The sequence below is a fragment of the Eleutherodactylus coqui genome, chromosome 7, assembly GCF_035609145.1.
Source record: "Eleutherodactylus coqui strain aEleCoq1 chromosome 7, aEleCoq1.hap1, whole genome shotgun sequence".
In the NCBI taxonomy this organism is placed as follows: Eukaryota; Metazoa; Chordata; class Amphibia; order Anura; family Eleutherodactylidae; genus Eleutherodactylus; species Eleutherodactylus coqui.
The window spans coordinates 87,985,697-87,999,880 of NC_089843.1; the positions used below are offsets into that span (position 1 = coordinate 87,985,697).

At 44.1% G+C, this 14,184-nt stretch overlaps 1 protein-coding gene across 1 annotated transcript in view; it reads left to right on the forward strand.

The window, feature by feature from the left end:
* Nucleotides 1-2,111: 2,111 nt before the first annotated feature.
* CPZ (carboxypeptidase Z) overlaps nucleotides 2,112-14,184 on the forward strand; it is a 60,455-nt gene continuing 48,382 nt past the window's right edge. Inside the window, exons 1-3 of the mRNA XM_066573339.1 lie at nucleotides 2,112-2,493; nucleotides 9,048-9,077; nucleotides 12,121-12,495. Coding sequence (XP_066429436.1) covers nucleotides 2,394-2,493; nucleotides 9,048-9,077; nucleotides 12,121-12,495 — 505 coding nt within the window. The 5' untranslated portion in view covers nucleotides 2,112-2,393. The remainder of the gene's footprint in view (nucleotides 2,494-9,047; nucleotides 9,078-12,120; nucleotides 12,496-14,184) is intronic.

Sequence of the window (14,184 nt, forward strand, 5' to 3'; positions counted from 1 at the left end):
CCAGGAGACGGTAGTGCCTGTGTCCTCAGAGCGGGGTTGGATCTCAGTGGCAGGTTGGGGCACAGGGGGAGAGGCAGCGGTGCAAACCGGAGGCGGTGAATGGCCTTCGTCCCACCTTGTGGGGTGCTTGGCCATCATATGTCTGCACATGCTGGTGGTGGTGGCTCCCCGGCTGATCTTGGCGCGACAAAGGTTGCATACCACTGTTCGTCGGTCGTCTGCACTCTCAGTGAAAAACTGCCAGACCTTTGAGCACCTCGGCCTCTGCAGGGTGGCATGGCGTGAGGGGGCGCTTTGGGAAACAGTTGGTGGATTATTCGATCTGGCCCTGCCTCTACCCCTGGACACCGCACTGCCTCTTGCAACCTGCCCTGCTGCTGCCCTTGTCTCCCCCTCTGAAGACCTGTCCTCAGTAGGCGTAGCAAACCAGGTGGGGTCAGTCACCTCATTGTCCTGCTGCTCTTCCTCCGAATCCTCTGTGCGCTCCTCCCTCGGACTTACTGCCCTTACTACTACCTCTCTGATAGACAACTGTGTCTCAACATCATCGTCCTCCTCACCCACTGAAAGGTTTTGAGACAGTTGGCAGAAGTCCCCAGCCTCATCCCCCGGACCCCGGGAACTTTCCAATGGTTGGGCATCAGTCACGATAAACTCCTCTGGTGGGAGAGGAACCACTGCTACCCAATCTGAGCAGGGGCCCGAGAACAGTTCCTGGGAGTCTGCCCGCTCCTCAGAATGTCTCATTGTAATGGAGTGAGGAGGCTGGGAGGAAGGAGGAGCAGCAGCCAGAGGATGACAGGACCTGCTCACACTGCTCATTTTCTAATAAAGGTCTACTGCGTGGACCCATTAATTGTGCGATGAATGTGGGGACGCCAGAAACGTGCCTCTCTCCTAATCCCGCAGCAGTCGGCTGTGATACACCTGGATCAGGAGCTCGGCCTGTGCCCACACCCTGATTTGGGCCTCCGTGTCCTCGGCCGCGTCCACGTCCTCTAGGCCTACCCCTACCCCTCAGCATGCTGTATTACCAGTAATGCAGAAACAGAACGCTGTAATTAAATTTGCCGCTTATTGGCCTGTGGTTGGAGGCTGACTTCGCTTACGGAACGCCAGGAAATAATTTTGCGCAAGCCTGCTGTAACACTTAGCTGGCTGCGTATGAATTTGGAGAACTACTACACCCAGCACAGACCCAGAACACTGAGGACACTCACAGGCAGCCCAAATAGATATTTTCCCACAAATTTTTTTGCAAAGGCCCACTGCCTATATTCAATCAATAATATGTCTTCTGTCCCTGCCTAAGCACTTCTGTCCCTGTAGTATTACTGCAGGGCGCAATGCTCTGCACGGCCGATATACCAAAAAAAAAAAATGTGCAACACTGCAAAAAGCAGCCTCCACAGTACTGCACACGGTGAGATGTGGCCCTAAGAAGGACCGTTGGGGTTCTTGAAGCCTAAAATACTCCTAACGCTCTCCCTATAGCAGCTCCAACAAGATAGCACTGTCCCTGATCTCTGTCAGAATGCATCTGTGGCGAGCCGCGGGAGGGGCAGATTTTTATACTCGGGTGACACCTGATCTCGCCAGCCACTCACTGCAGAGGGGTGGTATAGGGCTTGAACGTCGCAGGGGGAAGTTGTAATGCCTTCCCTGTCTTTCAATTGGCCAGAAAAGCGCGCTAACGTCTCAGAGATGAAAGTGAAAGTAACCCGAACATCGCGTGGTACTCGTTACGAGTAACGAGCATCTCGAACACGCTAATACTCGAACGAGTATCAAGCTCGGACGAGTACGCTCGCTCATCTCTAGATTTAATATTGTTACCTGGCAAAAAGTTTTCTATCTTTCTATCATCGATGAGATGTTCAGAACACTTTGAATACTCATCCATAGAGCTCCAGTGTTCACAGTAAGAATTTGTACACATTTTTGTGGTACTGTGGTTACGTGTTATAGACGGGGAGCATTTCTGCTCTTGTGCAACCATAGCATGGGAACAGTTAAAGACATATGCATTCCCTCAAAGTCAGCACTTTTAGAAGGGAGACAAATCACCCCTAGTAATCCCGAGGCTTGTACTTCCAGCAAATAGCTTCTAAGTACCCTCAAAAACTCTTAAATTAATGATTCCCCATGTAAAGAGAAAACTATTATCTTCCAGACTGGTTAGGAATCTGTAGCCTGCTCCTAAGTAAGTCTGAATATCCCTAGAACATCCCGTGTAACATGACCCCAGGGATGTATTCACTGTAACACGTGAGCAATTTGGCTGCCTGGAAAGGAAGAAAAAAAAAGTCTTGATACAGCCCAGACTCTCAGAAGTGGTTAAGATCTCTCCAAGACTGCCTGTGCCACATCAGTCCATTCACTCCCAGCTCACAATGGCAGAATCCAGGTATCCCCTGCTTGGAGGATTGCTCATCATCAGTGTGGGGGTTGTATGCTGCTCCCCCAGCTGCCTCCCCGGAGACCGAGCCTTGGGTAAGAACACAATGAGCTATTACTTTTTATGTGTTTGGTTCTTTTGTGCTACTTCACTACATATACGTCTGGTATATATAGCTCATTTTATATATTCTTACTATATGTAATTCCCTTCATGTCCCTCTGGTATCCTGTCTATCTGTTAAGTCAACATAAAAGTAAAGTAAGAAAATATTGATTAAACTTATAAAATGACATAGAAATTATATACAAATGTAGGAAACATTAACTTTAGCAGCTTATGCGTTAAATACACTGTTGCCGCAAACTGTTTAGAATAACTTTTCAACTTAAAGTTTGTTGAACTTGTACCTTTTAGGCCAGCTAGGATTCCGTCTGTGACTGTGCGTACCTGAACAATCTGTAATGCGGATGACCGCAGCGGCTCGTTTTCGGTCAGGCACAGTACAGTTTTTTTGTATGTCTGTATTTCCCGTGCCATCGCTAAGTTTTGAACATTTTTATTTAGTAGTAGGGAAGACAGGAAATACATTGCAGTTATATTGCAACAGAATACTTTTGAGGGCTTCCGTCCCTATTATATGCTCAACATGTTCCTGTTCCTCCATACAAATTTTGATAAGTTTTTATTCAAGAACTTATCTTTATTGACATTTATAGCTTTAAGCCGTGCCATCGCTTAGTGATGATGCGGGTAGCTGCGGCTCATACGCAATGTTCATTGCGTATGGGCTGCGGGTAGAGATGAGCGAGTATACTCGTTTCGAGTAATTACTCGATCGAGCACCGCGATTTTCGAGTACTTCTGTACTCGGGTGAAAAGATTTGGGGGGCGCCGGGGGGCGGGGGGAGGCGTGGCGGAGCGGGGGGTAGCAGCGGGGAACAGGGGGGAGCCCTCTCTCCCTCCCCCCCCCCCACTCCCCGCTGCAACCCCCCACTCACCCACGGCGCCCCCCGAATCTTTTCACCCAAGTACGGAAGTACTCAAAAATCGCGGCGCTAGGGCGAAAAAGGGGGGTGGCTGAGTAGGTTCGCTCATCTCTAGCTGCGGGTCAAACGCCTCCCTTGACCTCAATGGAGGCCATCCACAGCAAAATAGAGCATGCTGTGACTTTTCCTCCACTCAAGGAATACGCATTTCATATCCGTGAGTGTGAGCGGAAAAGAGAAAGTACACGCCTTTGAATGGATGCGGATCCTCCGCACGGACGCCGATTGCTATCCGCCCCTGCGAGCCCAGCCTTACACGTTAAGTGTTAAATGAACATTTACTGTATTTGAATTAGCAGAGCTATGTTCGTCATTACATCCAGCTCAGGTTGAATCCATAGACTAAGGGCGACTTCACACGAGCGTATGCACAAAAATGCTTGCTGCAGAGGAACATATTTGTGCATGAACACGATTGGATGAGGTACATTTGCACGTGTATCTGTGCATCATACTGTACTTTTTGCGCATGCTGGGTCGGTTCATACGTGCGCACGACACACCCTTTACGTGGATTTAAAGGCTATTAGCCTAATGAGGTCCAGATGTGTTCTCTTTTCTGCGTTTTTGCGCAGCATTTCACGCATTCCCTTGTGCATTTGTGCACCTCCTATAGACTTCTATGGAGGCTTTTGCTGCGCAAATTGTGGAAATATAGAGCAGGTCCTAATTTTTTCCTAATATGGTCAGTAAAGAAGCCCTAACCTCTTAGGCTTCCCCAAAAAATGTACGCGTGGTTCAGCTGGGCATGCATATTTATGGTAACATCTTATTTAGGCTGGATGCACACTAGCTTAATTTTGGGGCCGTGGGCTGTTTGTGTATTTCCATGGACAGCATACACCTCTAGTATGGCCTAATGAGGCTATACTCATAGACTTTTTTTTTCCACACTAAACCATGGTCCTTGTGAAAAATGCATGGCATATCCTATTCCTGCCATGGATAACAAGTAGGACATGCCAATGTCCACGACTGAGCACAGGCTTCTGACGCAGATCGTTATTAGATTGGATGGCATATAAGCTGCTACCTGTCGGGTGAAACTCGCAGTTACATCTAGTGTGTACTTAACCATAGGGTACGTTCATATATTTCCATGTCGGAACAATCCAATGCGAATTTCAATAGAAATCTGTCTCAGAAGCCCACAAATTTAACCACGGACTACTGACGTGGATTGGCATTACAGCTACTGGGGATCTACATTCGGATCAGCTCCATTCCATGGCGCCAATCTGAGTGCAGAATTTGTTTCAAAAAGGGGTATGTTATTTTTTTTCTTTTCTACGATGCAGATATTATTTCCACATGCATGGCTTTCTATTCAAATGTATTGAATGTACATTTAACGCAGTCTGTACAAAGGTGGCACATACAGTATTCTATCATGTGAACATGGCCTTAGAGCGGTATTTCCAGGATTGGCTTATCACCCAGCCACAGAATAACTGGTAAAAGTCTGATCATTGGGGGTCTCAGGTCCTCCTCTCCTCCTCACTACAGACTCACAGCACCCCCTGCAGTGAGGAGGAGATTCAATGGATCAACGGTTTTCCTATGGAGACTTCACCTTTAGGACGATAATGCTCCATTGGTCAAAACTGGTAAAGCATTGGTTCTAAAGGGAATAGGTTAGATGGCACCCTGTATGTAATTTTTCTTGGCCCCCTCCAAAAAACCAATACATATTGTACTGATAGGCTGTCTCCCCATACTCAGCTTCTGCAGAAGCAGCACAACCACAGCAGAACAGTTCAGTAAATAAAAATAGTGGCAGAAGCAAGCTTATAACATAAATACAGCACCAAAACCAAGCTCATAACATAAGTATAGTACAAGAACTAAGCTCATAATATAAATAGCAGATCCAGTAATTGTGTTGCAAGGGCACCAATGGGCTGATAGAGGTGCCTCCGAAAAAGGGGATGAGACACAGCCAGGAGGAGGATGATTCATGTAGCTCTACAAGACACAAAGGAAAAAGATCATCTGGCTTAGTGCACCTAAGGGAGGCAATTGCCCCCAGCCTACAGCCAACCGGTGCCATCACTACAAGCAGATGGCTGGCGCCCTGTAGCTTAGGCCAGCTTTCTGGACACCACAGTGGACCCATGTGTTCCTGTCATTACGGAGTCCAAGAGGTAGGGAACCCAACCTATCAACCTTTCAGGCATTTATGGCTTATCCTGTGGATACACCTTAAACGTCTAAGTGAGAAATCACCTGTTATGTGTGCTGCTGGAAGTACCACATCTGGCCAGCTCAATCAATTAACCCTGTGAGGGCTGTGCTGCTAGGAAGCTTAGAACTACAGATCCCAGCAGCACATGTAACATCACCTTTCAATATGGCCATGTGAATTTTTTTCTGCAAACATCAAGGTTAATATATATATATATATATATATATATATATATATACAAACTATAACAGCCAGTGTCCTCAATGTCAGATCTGTTTGAAAACACTTGCTAAGCTTTATACTCGTATATTGACCTGTGTTCAAGATTCCTCTACAGATACATTTTTCTCTCCTTTTCTGTGCAATAGATTATCCCAAACTTCATTCCTTTTAGGCAAGCATAGCCCGCGGGTATGGTAGAGTTTAATGACCCTGTCGTGTCAGCAGTGGATATTTTACGCTGTACTGTAATAAAATGGAGGTACATTATGCTGGAATGCAGATAAGTGATTCATTCAGAAATGAAGGAGCTATAAAATACCAAGACTTGCTACCTTATCTTATGAACAGATGGGTTTGTACCACAATACTGGATATTTGCAGGTGTTGATGGGTTTGTCCTGTGTCCAGATGAATGGAGCAATGTCCAGACTTGCTTCATTTTCCGTCATCTGGAATGTGAATGGCGCCCTGCACTAATAACTCCTTGATCTGAAGTAATTATGGCTGAAGCTGTACGCACCTTCTTAAGTACTTTATGACTCGGGGAGGGGGGGGGGGTGTGGAGAGGGGAAAAGCGGTCAATAAGAAAACTCAATAGATTTACTGGTGGGGTAAAGGGTTTAGTGGCACCACTAGTTTATACTGTAGTTTGCTAAGTAATGTAATACTCACATCTTTATACCAAGACTGCACAACTTTGGCCATGGTGCGCGTCACGCTGCCAAAGATTGCAGTGCCACACTGCTTCTTCACATGCAATACAAGTGACTGTGATCGTGACTCAATTAGAAGAAATCCAGAGCTTTGGATTCCTTGTGATTGAGCTCTGAGGTCCTATTTGTAATTCCCCTGCTAGTTGTAGGATTGTTTGACAAAACTATCTCACTAAATTAATGAGAATGTAAATGATGTAGTCTATAATGTATAACTCTTTCCAGCCTACTGAAGTGTATAGGCTATGCCGCTTCATCATACTGAACAGTGGGAGTTTTTGGGAGGGCATGAGACTGCCACCAATTACCCATTTATGACCTAGTCTTAGGATAAAGCTGCATTCACACGAACGTATAGGGGGGGGGGGGGGGGGATGGAAGAGCCAGGAGCAGGAACTGAGCTCCCGCCCCCTCTCTGCCTCCTCTCCATCCCTCTGCACTATTTGCAATGGGGAAAGGCGGGACGAAAGCGGGGCTATTTCTTGGAACTTAGCCCCGCCCTCCTTCCACCTCCTTTCATTGCAAATAGTGCAGAGGGGCGGAGAGGAGGCAGAGAGGGAGCGGGAGCTCAGTTCCTTCTCCTGGCTCTTCCATCCTCCCCCCCTGCAGATAAGGACGACGTATATCGGCTCGGCGTGAAAACCGAGCCGATATACGTTCGTGTGAATGCAGCCCATGGCAGATTTTCCTATATACCTTGTTATTAGTTTTTGTGCTCATTCAGTAAGTATAAAACGCTGGTAAAATCTCGAAGTGACTTCTTTTGGTGTTCTCCGGCCATGTTGTTGCTGGCTTCTATAATTTTTGTCAGCTGGTTTCTATTGTCACTCCAGACAGCATATTTGCATATTCTTAGGCTAACTTCACACAGGTGAGTGTGATATTGGGCTGTGAATCATGGCCTGATATCTCGATCGCCAACATGCAGTTTGCAAATGGACTCTAGGCGTTTTTATATCAAAACCACCTTGCATCACTTCAGGGTAGTAGCAATCCTCTGCTGTAGCTGATAGCCGCAGCAGAGGATTGGGGGGTTTCTCCTATTGTTTTCAATGAGAAAACCTTGCATCGCACCCCATGCACCTAGCACGTAGTGCGATGCTGCCGCCAGTTCCATTGAAAACAATGCAAGGGCATGGCCAAAGACAGGACGTTTTTCAATTTGTTTTCAGCATCACATTATGGTGCAATGCGGGGGAAAAAAGCTCATGTGTATGACCCCATGCAAAAGAATGGGCTTCATATTTGTCTCGCAATGCACAAATCTCGCGTGAGAATCTCACCCGTGTGAAGCTGGCCTTAGTCTAATAATAGTGTCTTTAACCACCACCTTCACCAACACTTGGCATTGTCAATGATGCTCTCAGGTTTGGTTGTAGATTGGACACAGAAATCTGATACATGAAGCTTCTTACGTCCTGATCTACTGCAAATTTTGAACTTGGAGAACCAAACGTAAGGCTCTTCTCACATCATCATAGAATCATACAATTTAATATGTGAGAGGAGACCTCTTTGGTCACCGTTTCACATAGTTTCCATCCCAGTCAGTTTTTTTAGCTAGAGAGAAATGTGCTGAGGATGATACTTTTTTGACCTGGGTATTGCAGTGTTCTGCTGATAACCTTTAATCCTGACTTTCAGTAAACTGTACAGAATGAATATTTGGGGCCAAAAAAGTGCCTTAAATTAGTTTTCACATACCGTAATCAAAACGTGGATGAATGTTAAGTGTCTGATCGGTGGAGGGTCTGAATGCTGGGACCCCAATCGATCATTTTCTCAAATGTCCCCCCCTTTAGGAATCACTAGTGCATGATCAACACTCTGTTCACTGTCAATGGGACTGACAGAGATAACTTCGATCTCCCTTACTTCCATACAAGTGAATGTAGTGGTGGTCACTAACATGGAGTTATGCTCCATTCACGTGGGGGGATTAGGGACACCCCATTCTCATCATTGCTGGGGTGCCGGCATTCATATCCCTAACAATCAGATCTTTATTTTAGCACCTATCATATGGAGAGTTGATAATTGTCATTTATGGGAAACTTCTTTAAGTAGCATCTAAAAATGTGATAGACTAAGAAAAAAGGGGGGTGGTACTGTGTTAGCCAGTAGAGCAAAGTGTGATTGTTCTCAGTGAGAGAAACCAAGTAATCTTGTAGATATTATACCTTTTAATGGCTAACAAAAATACATGATGTTATAGCAAGCTTTCGGGTCTGCTATCGATTCCAGCCTGATAAAGGTTCGATAGAAGGCTCGAAAGCTTGCTATAACATCATGTATTTTTGTTAGCCATTAAAAGGTATCATATCTACAATCACACTATAAACTAAGAAAAAACAGTACTGTGTAATGACACTCATCGAATGTATTACTGTTTACAGATGTGTATTCGAAAACTATGGATATCAATGGGAATATCAAATATATTTTAAAAATTCATTAATTTTTATTCTTATAAATTTCAGGCAGATGTACAGATTCGGCTTCGGAGAAAGGTAGGCAATGTTACTTGTTCTCTTTCCATGATGAGTCTCTTTCCTATTTGTTGAGTGTTGGAAAGTAAATGTGAAAATATTATAACTTCCGAATGTCCATGTTCCATGGAAGAAAGAAAGTTTCTTTGGTTTGGTATATGCCAATTCCAAATTACCTCATTTAGTATGATCATAGCAAATATAACAGGATCTGCAGTCCTGCCATCAGGGTTTTACAGGTGGTACTGCCATCAGGGGCTCAGGTAAGGGGTCTACTCCCACTGCCAGCTCTTGCTTCACATTTTGTAATCATCCAAAGCATTGTGCACAATGGCTACATTCTTACTTTGAAGAAACAGGGCTCATTTATTTCATGTAAGTTTTTATGTATGTGTGTGATATATATGGGATAACGTCCCCTAGTGTAATTTATAAGAAGATCGGAAGTCGCTGACTAGTTCCATGTCAATATCATAGCATGAGGCTGCAGGCTGGAAGCATTTATACAGGTCATTGAAGTGAAAAGTGACTTCTAATAGTTTTTACAAGTTTTACAAAAATATAACACAAAAAAACATTCTGCTTGTAGTGCATTTAATATTGCAGTAATGGATTTAAACTAACTTCTGGCTGCAGTGTTTTTTGTGGAAAAAAACTCTGGAAAAAATAACGTGGGGAGTTTCACACAGGATTTAATGGCAGTTTCCATGTTGTTTTTTTTACCCAATCAGAAATGGATTCAAAAAACGTAGAAAATATAAAGGAAGGACTTTGACTTCTTCCTCCCACTGGAGCCACTTTTGTTTAACATGCAGATATTGGTGGGAAAATAGCAGAATCCTGGCGGCAATTCCGCATCAAAATCCACAGTTAGCTGCGCATATTTTAGTGCAGAATTCAGGGATGGCTTATTCCGTAATGCAGTTGCGCAATATTCCATCTCGTGTGAAAGGTCTGGATTTTGCTGCTGTAGATAATCTGTGCATTTCCCATAGAAGATCTGCATTCAATACAGCCCATGTGGGTGTATGCTTAAGAAAAATATGTCATTCCAGCTCCATTCACAGCACTTTGTTTTCAAAATCCGCTATGGTCAGATATTTCAACTTGAGGGCTCCCATCCACTTGCCTTTTTTTCACGCGTTATAGCTTGCCTTTTTTTCAAGCGATTGTCAATGGGACTTTCTAATGTTAAAAACGCTTTGCAAGTTGGTGCGTTTTTAACATTAGAAAGTCCCATTGACAATCGCGTGAAAAAAAAGCAGCAATATAGCATGAAAAAAGGCAAGCTATAACGCGTGAAAAAAACGCAAGTGTGCAGGAGCCCATATGGCATGAAAAAAAAGCAAGCTATAACGCGTAAAAAAAAGGCAAGTGGGTGGGAGCCCTGATTCACACTATTTTTTTGTTTTCCGTTTTCTATGCCTTTTCCGTCCTAAGAACAGAAAAACGGAAAAGGGATACAGCAAATCCTTTGTATTTCAGTTGGATTTATTTTGTTTATTTCCGCTTGTTTCAGTTCGCTCCCATTCAGTCTGGTATCCTTTATTTTGATAGAAAAAAAAGATTAACTTTCCAATCAAAAGAACGGACCCTGGCCAGAATAGCAGAATGGGCCTTTTTTTTTTTTTAAGGCACCCATGAATGTAATGTGATGGGCGTCATTTACAAAGTTCCAGCTGTTTACCTTCAGAAACTATATGAATATTGGTGTGTAATATGGTCATAATATACATTTTTTTTAGGTTTTAATTAATTAAGGTTCTATTTGTGTAATCAAAAAGAGTTAAAATTGTACTGAAGCTCCTGCCAACGATAGCGTTTAAGTGGTACTTTTTATGTCAGAAATGTTTAGTGAATAAAACCAAAGTGTCTGAGGAGTTGTAGAAGGTTCAATCACTCTGTAGACCATTACAGCCCATTTTTGAAGGTAAGTGGTAGTCTTGAACTCCACAGATGTGATCATGTATGTGTTTGGAGATGTCAAAAGATAGTTTTGGCTGGAGTTTTTTTTAACCCTTTCCAATCCAATTTGTATCCTGGTTTTCCTAGGGGGCTTACTCTTTTTCTGCTGTTATACAACGGCACTATCTGCTGGCTAAAGCCAGTACTGCATGAAGTGACACATTGGATAGGCTCAGACAGCAGAGAGGCTGGCAATATACAGTAAGAGAACTCCAACGGACGTCTTCCAACATCGGAGCTGTACCGCCTTAAATCATAATGTCTTCTGACATCAGACAGTGGATTGGAAAGGGTTAAAGGGAGCCTGTTAAGTTGAATATGCTGTTCACTCTGAGGGCAGCATGTTATACAGCAGGAGGTGCTGAGAAGTTTGGTATATAGTTTTATGGGGAAAGATTTAGTATAATTTATTAATCTAAATCTCTTATTTTTCTATGACTAAGGCCCCCTGCACACGGGTGGAAATTCCGCGGCGGGATTTCCCGCAGAATTTCCGCCCGTACACGCCTGCATAGGATTGCATTACAATACGCAATCCTATGCAGACGGCCGCGATTTGTCTGCGCGATATCACGCGCAGAAAACAAATCGTGGCATGCTCTATTTCTGTGCGCGGCTCACAGAGAAATGTCACTCCCTGGCCGCCGGCTCCGGTCTGCGCATGCACCGGCTGCCCGGGAGCCGGCACATGAAAGATCCGGAGCCGCGGGAGCAGGTGAGTGCCGCACTGCTCTATGCAGGGGTTCGGGTCGGGTCCCAAATTCCTGCAGCCGGATCCGACCCGGCCATCTGCAGGCGGCCTAAGAGTTATGGGAAGGTTGTCAATAACTGATAGAACCGCCCACCTGACTCTTAAGCATAGAATAAGCAGGGAACTAGATGAATAGGTAATACTGAACCATTTGCCCTCAAGCTCTATATCCATCTATTCAGCTCTTCCTGCTGTATAATCTGATGATTGCAGATAGGATTGTATTTCAATATGACAGGATCCCTTTAAGCAACCCTGATGAAATATAAGCATGTTGAGTCCAGCAATAGAAGTAAATCTAGAAATAGAACCTAACCCGCTTTTTGTCTTTTTCTGTCATTCTCCAAGCAACCTGCACAGATAATGTCCTGGGATATTGTGATGATTTACCCTACAGAAAAACAATATTTCCAAATTTATTAGACCATCGAACAAGAGGGGACGTGGAGGTCAGCGTTGAGTACATTCTGTTAAATGTTATTGCCAACTTGCTTCAAGGAGAATGCAATCCGGACCTCATACTTGTTGGGTGTTCCGTCCTTGCCCCGAAATGTGAAAAGAACAAGATTATAAAACCATGTCGGAAGGTCTGTGAAACTTTAAAGAAGGCCTGCTTGCCTGCTTTTGATGCCATTGACATGGCATGGCCGTATTTTTTGGACTGTGATAGATTCTTTGTTGGAGAAGAAGAAACATGCCATGATCCTCTGGAGATGCTAAGAGGTAAGGCGACATCCTAACCGCGAAGATAGGTCATCGATACGAAATTGGTGGGGGTCTTACTCCAAGCATTCCTGCTGATCAGTTGTTTGACGGGTGCTGTGGCTTATATACCAGACACCATGCTGTTCATTGTGTAGCTGTTGCGCCTGGCAGTGCAGCTCAGCCCCCTTCACTTCAATGGGACTGAACTACAGAAAGGCCATTAGAAAAAAATAAAGATGACCTCATAAGCCAAAGAGGAGGCTGCAGCAATGTGGCCCCTTCAAACTGCTAATCAGGGAGGGTAATGAGGGTAGGTCATGAAAATTTAGGACCCTAGATCACCGTGGATATTAATCCTTAACATAGCCTATATCATTGGGTTAATGATGCTGGAATTTAGGCATTCGACTGTATTGGATAGCATTATTTGGCCATTACATGGTAGAGATAATTGCCAATAGAAGGTAATAAACAACACAGCAAAGTAAGGCCAATTCAAGGTGATATTTGATATTAAATTACATGCACACATAATTACCTGCTTAATAGCATAAATAACCCTTTGTCCTTGTTGTTATTCCTATGACTGCCCTTGGCTCCACATTTTAATGATTAACTGTGTGTTAGAAACTTTTTGCTTTTCTGCTTTGAATGTCCTCCACTTGACTTTAGGTGAATTTTACTTGATTCACACATCTCACAGACTCCTTTCACTGTACATGCCGGATATAAAGTCTTACCTGAAAGTGGCTGCCCATGACCACAGGTCTGACTTCTCTCACCTCCGGCATATCTTGCCATCTTTTGGGCAGACATTTGCTACACAGGAAAGTAGTGTTTTATGGCAGCACAGTAGCTCAGAGGTTAGTACTGTTGCTGTGCAGTGCTGGGGCCTGAGTTCAAACCCCACCATGGACAACATCTGCATGGAGTTTGTATGTTCTCTATGTGTTTACATGAGGGTACTCTAGTTTCCCGCAATACTTTAAAACCATACTAATGGATTAATGTGGACTGAGCCCCAATGTGGACATCAAGTGATGTACAGCACTGCGAAATAAATATATACTATTTAATGGGTAAAATAAATACATTTCATGGCAGCCATTTAATTGCCAGATCTGTGATATTTTACACCGAAAAGACTGAGTGACGCTGATCTGGTGAGGTCATGATAGAGAGCGCGCTATGGGCTGCAGAATTGGTACTTGTTACAGTAGGTAGAGAAGCTCTGGAGCTCACGTTCTTTTTTTTTTTTGCACGCACAAAAAAAGGAATGAGAATGAACCCATTGAAATACACGCGCAAATACATCTGTGTGCCCTTATGCTCACTAAAGGAAGAAACGCTGGGGTCTCCCCCGGTTCCAGGGGGCAGCCGATACATGGAATTGTATGTGCTAATCATGTTTGCATTGGTCTTGAGATCTCTAGTTTTTAATGCACACACAAAAATATACTGCTAAGGGTTTCTTCAGACGACTGTGATTGTCCCGGCGTGAAAATGACGTCTGTAAAATGGGACAAAACAAAACCTATCTTCACGCTTTTTATTCAAACTCGCGCAATAGAGAAGAGTTTGAATAGTCAAACCCCCCCCAAAAAAAACCTAGAAGGAAGCGGTCCGCAGGACAACGGTCAGAAAGCCATAATAATTCTTCCTCCTCCGTTATCTAGGAGATCTACAGTAGTTCTTGTGAGCTGCAGG